Raw genomic sequence first — 12,255 nt, forward strand, 5'->3', positions numbered from 1 at the left:
CGTGACGCAGCGGGGGCGGGGCGAGGCGCGCCCCGCCTCGCGCGCATGCGCGCGGCTCCCGGCGCTGAAATTCAAATTTGAACGTTCGCCGGGGGCCGAGTCCGACACTGGAGGCCGAGGGGAACGCGAGGGAAAGTCGGGAGCGTTTCCCTGCCCCGGGCTCCGGGTCTTCTCCAAGTGACGCGCTGAGCCGGGACTCACTTCTTTTTTCTTTCCGGATTTGAACCACCGTTTCCGTCGTCTTGCAATCGACACGCGAAGCCCGGAGCGATGGACCCGTTCACGGAGGTGAGGGAACCTGCGGACGCAGCCGACCATGACCCCTCTCGGCCCCCACCCTCCCCGACCCACCTGTCAACCCCTGGGTCCCCCGGGCGGGCAGCGCGTGCGCAGAGCGCGCGGGCGGGGGTCCCGCGGCGACGCCCGCGGGCGCCCTTGATCCTGCGGCTCGTCTGCGGTTTTCCGCACGTGAATCTCCGGGGGCGCGGGGGAGGGGGGAGGTTTGGAGTCCGTCTTAAAAGGCGGCAGTGAGAAACCTCCCTTCGGCCCGGTTATTAGAACGCCCCCCTGGAGCGGGGCCCTGTCCCCCCGAGAGTGCGGCTGGGCCCCGCGGGACGGGTCCTGCTGGACGCAAAAGCGTGGGTAACTCGCAGGGTGGAGTCGGGTGCCCGAGTGACTCACTGCTGCGTGTGCAACCGCCGCTTGGAGATGGAATGGAATGTGATTTGAGGGCTTCGTGTAGCCGGCTGAGGAGCCGAGCACTTAAGGATGCTGTTAACGAAATGACATCCACACCTTAGAATAAGCCGGTGTCTGAAACCATTGCTTCCGATCCTATAGAGTCAACAGTTCCTTAAGATTCCATTGCTCAGATGACTGGGACAGAAGTTTCACACCCGAGATCGGCACTAATCGAAAGGAAGTAGTGCTGGCTGCTTATGTACAAACCAAAGTTACTGGCCTGCGATTTAAAAAAAGCTTGAGTAAAGAAGTAAACCTTTTTCTGTGTGTGTGTTTATGGAACATAACATTACAGCAATAGTTAACTCATATTTTGCTCTTGGGAAATCGAATATGGAGTAATGACATAGTTATTGTATCCATCATTTCTCTCACTTTGACTTCTCGTTGAGACCGTGCAATGACATTTTCTGGACTTTTGGGTTGCCAGCAGTCCGCTCCCCTTTCTTGCAGGCCAGTTCCTCTTTCGTTAGGTTGTGCAAGTTTCAAACGGTTATTTTTTGAGGTTTTGCGAAGTGGACCTAAATATATCTCTACACTAGATTTAAAAACTTAAATGCTATGGAGAGTAGTCATACTTTTTTTGGGGGGGTGCGGAATATGCTTACAATTTCTTAAGTCTAAGTTAGTAAAAGTTTCAACAATTAAGAGTTTACTTGTATTCAAACACAGCAGTATTTATTTGTTTCAAATTCTTAATCATCTTGGGGGAAAACACATTCATTTGTTCACCTTACTTTTAAAGATTTGGACAGAAAAATCCAGAACACGTTTTTATATTAGCTTTAAAGAATAGATAGAGCTGGTCATGCCCCAAATATTTTTCACTTACATTGAAATTTAAAAGGATTTTTATGTTACTTAGATTAGGATTCCTTAAAACATTGGCCCTATGTGTTCTTAATAATCTTTTTATTCTCCTGAATAACAGCATCAAAGTATTTTGAAAAAGTTGGCTGAAAATTGTACTTCACTTTACTTTAAAATGTCATTCTGAGGCTAGTACAAATCTCAATTAAAAGAAACTTTATTGGAAAGACACTTCATTTTAGAGTGTGCTCAGAAATATCTATGGTTTAATATGTATGGATTATATTATGAAAAGTTAGGTCAGTTGCGGTGGGAATAAACAGCTTTGACGTCTTTTCCTTAATTGGTAATGAGTGAACTATTTGAATTGATTTCAACCATTAGGTGCTTAATTATAGCATTCTTAACATTTTTGCACAGTGAAATGAACTGGCGCAGTTCCTTCTCTGAAAAGAACTGAAAGTCAGTTAAAATGACTTTCTCAGCCAGAGATTCTTATCAGAACCATAGAACACAGGAGACTGAGAAGCAGTTTTCTCAATTTTCCCATGCCATCCAACAAGCAAAGGAGAGATTTTAATTTATTGTCTTAATGTCAGGGCACCAGGGCTTAATTCTCTAGGTGACTCTGGTTGAGAAAGGCGACAACCATCTTAAACTCTTCTCACACAAGGGTGTTCACTGGCTCTCCTCCCTGCTGTCATTGGTGCCGCAGGCATACTGTTTGTCTCCTGCCTCCTCTGCCCGGCAGCCTCTGATGTAAGCTCTTGCTCACAGTTTGAGCTCTCTTCTTCGGAGGGGAGATCACCCTTCTCAGTGCTCAGCTCACTTGATTTACCTCTTGATCGTGTTTCCTGACAGAATGTGGACGTCATGAAGGGAGCACTGTTCCATTCAGAGATGTTTCCCTGACATCAGGCACATCCAGCAACATTCTGCTTCATTAATAGAGAAGAGAACCATTCGGTGCAAAGTATTTTACAGAAAAATAATAATTACACATAACACTAATTGTTTGAACAATATCACAGTTTTTTTAACTGTAGAAAATTTCAAATGACTGTAAGTATAATAACCGCTCATGCGTCCATTCCCCAGCAACACAAGGCCATATCGTTTCACTGTATCCCCCACTCTGATCCCTCCCACTGAATTATTTGGAAGCAAATGCTAGAGATCATCTAATTTCATTCATAAATACTTCAGTATTTATCACTAAATGCTAAGGATTTAAAAAAAAACCCATAATCTTAATGCCATTATCACACCAAAAAAATGAACAACAGTTTCTGTCGCTGTTCATATTTCTACATTTCTCCATGCCTCATGCTTTTGCAGTTTGTTTGAATCGGGATCTGGAGGGGGTCCACAGGGCGGTATCTTTCTGAAGTTCTTCATGGACCAACTAGAAATAATGAATCCACCTTGATTCATGGACAAATGAGTAGTTTAGGTAAATGTTTATGATGATCTGATATGAGCTATAGCATTAAAAAAGTTATGTTGATGATGTGAAGTTAGTTCTGTGACAATAAATTCTTAAAAAGAGCATTTAGATTTAGTCAAAAGACAGTTTATAGTGAAGTGTTTAAGAGCCCAGGCTTTGGAACCTGGGTTTGAATTCCGACTTGCCACCTCTTAGCTATGAGACCTACGGCTTGTTATTTAAACTGTGCCTGGATTTCTTCAGCTGTAACACAGCAGTGAAAACAACCTACCAAATAAGGTTTTGAAAATGAAATGAGACGCTGAAAGTACTTTATACTAAATCCTATATAAGAGTTAGTGATTGCTGTTGTACTTTTTAGGGGAGTTTAAAGCCGTAAACTTGACTATTCATAACATTGGTGTTAGCCTCTTAGTTTGAAGACCTGCTCACAGGTGATGGTCACCCCCGTTCAAGGCTAGCACAGGGAACCACAGACCAGGTGTGCCAAGTCAGAACTTTCTGTGTAGGAATCTTAGAAGAGGCTACAGTTAAAATATTTTGTAAAGCATCTTTTCTTGCGCTATAAATAAACAAACATGCTGTTACTGTTTGGAATGGAGTTTCTCTTATTTTCCAAAATTAAGTAAAAATCTCTATATTAACCTAGGAAAGAATGACCTTGAGCACTTTGAAAGTAAGTAATTTATATCGAATGTACTTTGTTTAAGAAGGCAGGGAAATAAGTAACACTTCCTAGAGAAATGTCTGTCAGATATGATCGGAGGTGTGTGTGGCAGCAATTGCTTAGATAAATGTCAGTTACCTTAGATTCATCCGTGTAGGATATCTTATTTCTCGATTATATTAGTTATTGTTTTTTAATGCCTCTACTATTGGAAGAAGGAGGTGTGATATTTGAAGGATATTTTGTTTGTCTCTTACAAAGAACCCTGAAATTCTTGATGCACTATTATAAGGAAGAATGACTTAAATTTACTGAGCTGTTGAGTTTGTACTTTGCATATATCCTTTCTTTTAAATTAATCTTTGGTGCTTATTAGTTTTATTTTACAGAGTAAGGAACTTTGTCTGCTTATCTACTTTAATTTTTTTGATTTTGCAATTTTTGAATCTAATATAGACAATAGAACCTTTGCATACGTTTGAATGACAAAACCACATTCCTTTGTTGTGACCGTTGCTCCTAGTAACTGAAGATGCACTGAGTCACAGTGTTCTAACAGACTGGAGTGGAATGTGGGCATGTCCATAAAGGCATGTAACGAGGCCCGTTTTGCATCTGGGGAGTGACACATTTTATCATAGGGAAGATTGTCAGACACATATGAATTTGTGTAACAATATATCTTTTGAGGTTGTCGAAGACTTTTATTTAAAGGGTGACGGTCCTTCTGATCTCAGAAGCTAAGCAGGGTTGGGCCTGGTTAGTATTGGATGGGAGACCACCTAGGACGACCAGGTGCTGTAGGCGTTAAAAAAATAAAAATAAAGAGTGAAAGTCTTGTATTTTAGAAGGCATTTGGGTCATAACTTACCTTTTCAGTGACATAACATTTAGATTTAGTGTCACTTCTTTCAATGAGCTTTAAATTAGAAATCATCCCTGAGAAGAGAATTGTGTCTTCTTCCCCATTTAGCTCCTGCTTCTTTTGTATACTCGGAGGAATTTTTAAAAATTGTTATTCTATTTTAATTAAGGAATTAAAAAGCTGAGAGTTTAATTTCTTGGTCTGCTAAGCACTGTATCTATGTTTGCCCAGCAGTCTGTAATGTCTGCCCAGTAACCTATACCCCTCCTGTAGTTGTGCACATTTGGAAGGAAGTAAATGGTTTTACAGGTCGTGTGTTTGTTTTTACCACACCGATTCAAATAGGAGCTTCAGTTCAGGGTAAAAAAAGTATTCATGACTTAAGAGTTTATGGGATGGCTGAGATTTCAACTTAAACTTTTATTTTATATTGATATTTAATTAAATAAAACATAAGATTGTGTAGGGCTTTTTTCCCCTCAGGATCGTGTTTCTTCTGAAGGCCCTTGGAGCGAATCTATATCTTAGCCTTTTCCAGCTTCTAGAGGCCACCTGCATTCTTTGGCTCGTGGCCCCTTCATCTGTCTTCACAGCCACCGATAATACCACTCTGACCTCTGCTGCTCCCATTGTCTCAGCTTTTCTGACTCTGACTTTCCTGCCTCTCTTTCCTTATTGGGGCCATTGTGGTTACACTGGTCCAGATAATCCAGGATGACCTCTCCACCTCAAGGTCCTTAACTGAATCACACCAGCAAACTTCCTTTTGCCATGTAAGGCAACATATTCGTGGGTTCAGGGCATTCGGATATGAATATCCTTGGGGGACCATTATTCTGCTCATTTATCTTAGTGCTTAAAACTAAGCTCTTAAACAAGTACTTAAAACTAGTGCTTAAACTAAACTCATCTGGGCTGTGTTTCTGTTGCTCTCCCCAGGGGTCGTGCAGGTGTCTGCTATGATCTGGCAAATTATCTGGGACCGGAGGGCCTGAAATGGCCTTCCTCTCATGTCTCGTGGTTGATGCTGACTGTCAGCTGGACCACGTGTCTCTCGCAGGCTTGACCTGGGCTTCTTCGTATGGTATAGTGTTCCAAGAGAGAAGGAGTGGACACTGCAAGGCCTCTTGAGGCCTGGGATTGGAAGTCACCCAGTGTCACTTCTGCCACATTTTATTGGTCAAAGTAAATCATAAAGCCCGCACAATTCAAGGATATGGAAATAGATTCTACCTTTTGATGGAAACAGAAAAAAAATCCGTGGCCATTTAAAATCTTACGCAGCTAACTTGCTCTATCCGCATTTTATTCCCCCCCCATTACTGTTCATATTACATCTGTAATAATTTTGACATTGGGATGCTCATTTGGTGAATCTTAAGTTACATAGGATTTCACTCTTAAAATTTCACTTTTATCCTACATGGCAATTGGTGATTTTAGAAGACAACTGAAGTTTTGTGAACCTTCGACTAAACTGTGTTTTCAATGTCCCATATGTAGAAACTGCTTGAACGAACCCGTGCCAGGCGAGAGAACCTTCAGAAAAAGATGGCTGAGAGGCCCACGGCCGCAGCCCGGTCTGCGGCTCACGCCAAGCGAGCCAGAGAGCCGCTTTCAGAAGCAAGTAACCAGCAGCCCCTGTCTGCCAGTGGAGGTAAGCCCGAGGAAAAGCAAAACCTGCATGTCATAAAGGAGAGAAGCCCCAGACATTTCATCATGCATGCAGAAGAGCCAAGGTCTCCGGGGGGCTAATGTAACAGCCTCTCGGGGAAAGATTGGCTTCTGTTCTATTTCAAGGTTATTATATCAACCCTAAGACCTATAGGGCCATAGCAGAGTTTCTTTTAACAAATATTTTAAATCGATTGGTTGAACTTTATTTTTCTCCACCCAAAATTATTCTTAAAGCCCCCCAATGGAAGAAAGAAGAAGAAAGGAGCAGAAGAATGCTTACATGGGCAGTGCTGTGGAGTGTATTTGCTCCAACGATGCTAGAACCACTGGACCACGTTCAGTGGTGTCTCTGGCATGAGCAGGGCAATGAAAGGCAGACCTCCTTGCACCTGCTTGAAATGTCATGAGCCTTTTCATCACCTGCTGAGCCAACTCTTGAGGGCTAGGCGCAGAACTGGTGAAATGAAACACACGCTCACACATACTCGGAAACCTATCTATCTTATTCTTTCCTAAATCCTGGTGTCCCCAGCCAGCTGCCTCAGGCTTTTCCTAGAGTGTGGAATAGTCTGGAGGTCATACTTTTCCTTAGTATAACTTTAAAATGCAGGTAGAAAAAGAGTATTATATAAGGCAGAAGCAGAGATGAGGGCGTGGGGCTGGCAACAGTTATTTTGGAAGCAAACCATAAAATGAGAATTTGTTTTTGTGTATTTATATATTTTGAAGGGAGGGAGAGAAATACACACATATGATATTCAGCCAGGAAGATAGAGGCCTGGCCCCAGTCCAGGGTCTTCTGTTTCCACTGCGACATGAGTTTATACAACTAAATAGTACTGCGCACTTGAAAACTAGTGGTTGGAACTGCATTTCAATGCTTAAATGAAGGCATTATTTATGGTTTTACATAAGGACGGTAAACTTAAAGAATTCTATATTTTGAGGTGGTATTGCATGTTAAAATAGAAACACTTTCCAAAAATGATTAAATAAGTAAATGAATTACAGAAAATTAGAAAATTTTGTGATGCATATTTAATTAGATCGACGTCAATGAGGGCAGTCGTGGCTTCTCACGAACACGACTGCGGTCACTCCCGGAGCAAGATCACTTGGTTAGACCACCAATGAAACATCTCTTACGGCATTTACGTGCTTACTTTAGAAAATTATTAATTTTCCAGGAGATGTATTAAAACTCATTCCTAGGTAGAAATAATATGCCTTGTGTTTGGATAGCTCCTTTTTATTTTAGGACTTTAAAATTTAATTTATAAGTGTTCATGGAAGTTTAAAATGGGAAATGTTGTTAAACACTTGTGCTGATAAATTCGTTTGATATTTACCAGGTAATTCAGTCACTTTTCTGGCGCCCTGCCTCTCTCCTATACCTTAAGCCAGGTGCCCTTCTACTCTTGTTTATTATGGCTCCATGAAAGCTTGTTCGAAATATGGAAAGCTTGGTTTCTACTCTTAGTTCGGTTGTGTCACTTTAGGCAGGTCACTGAATTTTTCCAGGCTTGCCTTTTTTTTACCTAAAAAGGAGGTGGTCAGGCCGTATGGTCTTTAATGCCTCCTGGAACATTTGCTTATTCCACATGTGTCACTTTTAATTTCCTGTGTCTTAAGACTACATAAAGTACTATGCACATATCTTGCGAACATTATATGAATTTTTTTCATTCAGATTTTTTAAACCGTAAATTATGTTTTCTCAAAAAGAAATCTCTCAAATCAGATTTCTAAGTTGCTGAAAAAAAGTAGAATTTTACACATTTCTTGTTGTAGGTAAAATCATTTAAAGGATTTGAGAAACATGATGTTTTATTAAGTACCTAAGGCAAGTTTTCATGCTGTGAGAAATTAGGGAATTTTGAATTTTTGTCCTCTTGTTTTTTTTTTTTTTCTTTTTAAAAGATTAATTATTTTTTTATGGTGATGTTGGTTAACAAAATCCAATAAGTTTCAACTGTACACTTTACCAGTAAGGCATATATATATTTACACTGTGTGTTTACCTCCCATAGTTAGATTTCTTTCTGTCACGACATATTTGACGCCTTTACCTCTCCCCTTCTCCTTCCGCCCCCTCCCCTCTGGTCACCACTAGTCTATAGTCCATGTCCAGGAGTCTCTGTTCGTTTGTCCTGTTCATTTGTGGCTTTTAGGTTTCTATCCCACATACAAGTGATATCATGTTGTTTTCAACTTTTTCTGTCTGGCTTATTTCGCTTAGCGTGATTATCCTGAGGTCCATCCACGTCTTTTTCCTTTTTAATGTAGAGAAATCTTGTACAAAACCATCACCATCAAAAAAACGCTGTTCCGACAACACTGAAGCAGACGTTTCGAACTGGGAAAACGAACAGCCGGTTCAGTCAGCTTCTGCAAAACCTCCTTCTCCGAAGCCGTGTCCTCGGGCGCGGCAGCAGGCACCCGCTCCGGCCAGCGACCCCCCGGCCCAGTCGGTGCCGGCGCCGGCGAGCGAAGGGCCAAATTCAAAACCGGGAGCAGCCGCAGCCTCGTCGGTTAAAGCGCGGATGCAGAAGCTGGCCGCCCAGCGGCGTCACTGGGAGAATGGTGCGACAGGTATCAAACGGATGGGTGGGGTGTGGGCCTCCTCTCCGTTTCCCTAAGAGTCGACTTGGTTTGTTGAAACTTTTATTTATCAGTTGACACCTGAAAGGTGAATGGTTTTATTGTGCCCATACCCCGAGTCTTGGTCACTAGCAGATGGTTTGCAAGTCAGTAGTACGTTGATCTGTTGGTCGTTCTCATTGAAGCAGGCGATGATGAGGTTCTTAGACTAGTTCTCCAAAGCCCGATTTTGTAACAGAATTATCTTATATTTGCAATGTAAAACAGCAGAGAACAAACTATACTATTAGTGCGGCTGACCTTCGGCAATATGTTCAGGAACTATTTCGTGGATCCAGTAACTAAATGAACTAGAGTGACTGAGGAAAGCAGTGCTCTTCGACGGGAGAGAACGCTCGCTGAGCACCTGCAAAGCGCCTTCCTGTGCTGAGGTGCTGGAGGCAGACGAGGGGACCTGGCCTCTGCCTTTCATGGGCCCACAAATAGATGGAGGGCCTGAGAGTAGATCAACAGTCATGTGACAGGGTTCAGGGTTCTTCTGTGATATAGTTTATCTCTTGCCCTGTTTAAAAAAAAAAAAAAAAAAAGCCTTGAGATGACTTACAAAAATACCTATATTACAAAACAAGAAAAATAAGGAGATCAGCCTGAAGGGAAGGAAAAACAGCGAAGGTTAAGGTTAGTTTATTAAGTAAGGCCTTTAGGTCCCCTACACTTGCTAGAGATGGCTCTGAGCTTCCTAGCAGCCAATGGGAAGAGGGAAACATTATCAGTTACTTCAGGGGTCCCCAATCCCCGGTCTGTGGCCTGTTAGGAACGTGCCACACAGCAGGAGGTGAACGGCTGGTAGGCAATGAAGCTTCATCTGTGTTTGCAGCCGCTCCCCAGCGCTAGCATCACCACCTCAGCTCCACCTCAGATCATCAGGCATTAGATTCTCATAGGAGCACCAGTCCCTGGTGCCAAAAAGGTTGGAGACCGCTGAGTTACATGACTAATGTTTGTAAGATAAAGCAGAACCATCACTGGCAGTAAGACCCTAGAGAACTTTCTTCCCTATGTCCTCAAAGATGACTTTGGGCAGGCTGGGAAACATATAAGGTTTCTCAAGATACGCAGGTAGCCCTGCTCCAAGCTCAGATCAGTAAAAGCAGTTCCAAAGCGCACCAGCACAGTGCAGGCGGACAGCTCGGCGGACTGCACTGTGGTAGAAAAACGAGATAAATTTGAAGAAAGCAGCAAGGGCCAGAGCCTTTGGAATTTAACCCAAATTCCAAAGGCTGATAGGGAGGTACTGGGAGAGGTTAGCTGGCAGATGTTTGCGAAAGCTCACCCTGGCATCAGAATTGAGGAAGTATGGAAGAGTGTAGAGATTCGAAGCAGAAAGACCAGTTAGGACGCTGGTGGTGTAATCCAGAACACCCTGACGAAGGCCTGTGGAAGCAAAGAGGAGAGGCTGGATTTGAGAGATTTGGGAGAAAGCATCTGTAGGACATGATGACTAGATGGTGGAGGATAAGGGGGGAAAAGAGGAAGAGGCCATGATGAGAAGGAAGTTGGTCGCGATTTCAACTTCAGGTATGTTATCTTCAGTGCCTGGGGAGTAGCCAAAAGGAGGTAGTTGCTAGGAGACCAGGAAGGATAGAAGTGGATGCAAAGATAGAACTAGCGCAGGATGTCACGAATGGAAACACACGGCCTACAAAGTGCCTGCAAAGTGCGTACTGGCATCTAGTGACAATAGCAGAAGGAACTTCTGGGAAGCAGTGTAGGCAGAAGGCGGTTGAAGTGAGTTGAGCGGTGAGTGAATATCGTGTGGAGAATGAGGCACAGTAGCTCAAAAGGGGGTCCCTGTGATGAGAGAATGTTCGTTTCTTTTAAGGTGAGAGGGACTTGAGCGTATGATGTGCAGAGAAGAAAGTTTGCAGAGAGGAAGAGGGGTTATTGGGAGCAAGGTCTCTGAGGATTTGCGGGGAGCTGAATTGAACCTTCAGGCAGAGGTCTAAGCCTAGGACAGTGGGAGGAGTCCCTCTCCCATCGACTGAATTTGTGGACGGGAAAATGCCATGGCCTTGACTTCGCTGTATGCTTTCGCGCATCAGGCCTAGATCCCTCACTAGCGAAGGGTCACCTCTTTGAGATTTATCTCCAAATGAGGTAACTGCAGGAAAACATTTCAGTCTAACCTTGTGCTCACCAGTACCGTATCCACTAGCCATATGTAGCTTTCACATTTTGAACTAATTAAAACGAAAGTAAGTTTCTAGTTACCCTAAGCTCATTTCAGATGCTCACTAGCCACGTGTGGCTGGTGGTTACTGTACTGGACAGCATGGCTTTAGAACATTTCCATTATTGCAGAAAGTTCTGTTATACAGCACTGGTCCAATCCATTTTTAAAACAAAAAGTTCCTGTGGAATACATAATCTTAAATTGTGCAGTATTATAGCACTGTGAATTAACTCTAAAAATATAACCTAAATGTATGGTATCTTATGGCATAGCTATAACAAAGTTATTTTTTAAAAAGTTCGGATTAAGTATTATCTGATTTGAAAAGATGTTGTCAAATTTAAGCCATTTAGCTTCACGCCTGGGAGAGCTTTTTACCAGCTAAACCTGTTAACCTCATTTAAAATTCTGAATGGAGCGATCCTGGTATTTATACAAACATACATCTCTTGAACATGGCTGTTAACTGTTTTTCTGAAAACATTTTCAGATGATATCCCTGAGAGCTCACTCATCTCCGTAAGGCCACCGGAGGAAAAGGCGGCCTCCCCTCCCAAACCGTCCAAAGCCTCAGCACCCCCAGTTGGGAGGAGGGGTCGTCTGGCCGACCTCGCTGCAACTATTTCCTCCTGGGAAGATGACGTCAACTGCTCATCTGCAAAGCAGAACAGTGCACAAGGACAGCCTGGTACCGCTTGTTTATCCAAATTTTCCTCTGCAAGCGGAGCATCTGCCAGGATCAATAGCAGCAGTGTTAAGCAGGAAGCTGCATGCTGTTCCCACAGGGGTGGCGAGGCCTCGCTGAGTAAAGGCCAGACCCCGAGTCCCGAGCGTGCCCCTGTGGCTAAGGGCGCCGTTTCCAGCTCTGCGGTAAGTACAGTTTTGGAAACCTTTTCTGTTATGAGTGATGATGTACGTTTGCGTGTAGCTGTGTATTTTATAACATGTTCCTAGTGTTTATAGGTATTTTTAGAATATTTGTTTCACAAAAAAAGTACATACCTTAAATTTGGTACTCTGTCCCGAGATAAATTGGTGGTTAACTAAATTAACACTAATTTAGTGCAATTCTAAAGTATGTTAATATAGAATGGCAGAGACTCTTCTTAGTCATCAGGGAGAGCTCTGAAAACTTGCACTCTCCATTAGAGTGTTTTAGGTATGTGTATAAGTGCATCAAATATTTCTGAAAACTCGTAGCTGTAGTCACCTGC

General features: G+C 42.9%; 1 protein-coding gene across 1 annotated transcript in view; it reads left to right on the forward strand.

Annotated features, from left to right (window-relative positions):
* Positions 1-68: 68 nt before the first annotated feature.
* ANLN (anillin actin binding protein) overlaps positions 69-12,255 on the forward strand; it is a 50,966-nt gene continuing 38,779 nt past the window's right edge. The window contains exons 1-4 of the mRNA XM_023532043.1: positions 69-288; positions 6,034-6,187; positions 8,494-8,799; positions 11,532-11,965. Of these exons, the coding sequence (XP_023387811.1) occupies positions 271-288; positions 6,034-6,187; positions 8,494-8,799; positions 11,532-11,965 (912 nt within the window). The 5' untranslated portion in view covers positions 69-270. The remainder of the gene's footprint in view (positions 289-6,033; positions 6,188-8,493; positions 8,800-11,531; positions 11,966-12,255) is intronic.

The sequence above is a fragment of the Pteropus vampyrus genome, unplaced genomic scaffold (assembly GCF_000151845.1).
Source record: "Pteropus vampyrus isolate Shadow unplaced genomic scaffold, Pvam_2.0 Scaffold75, whole genome shotgun sequence".
In the NCBI taxonomy this organism is placed as follows: Eukaryota; Metazoa; Chordata; class Mammalia; order Chiroptera; family Pteropodidae; genus Pteropus; species Pteropus vampyrus.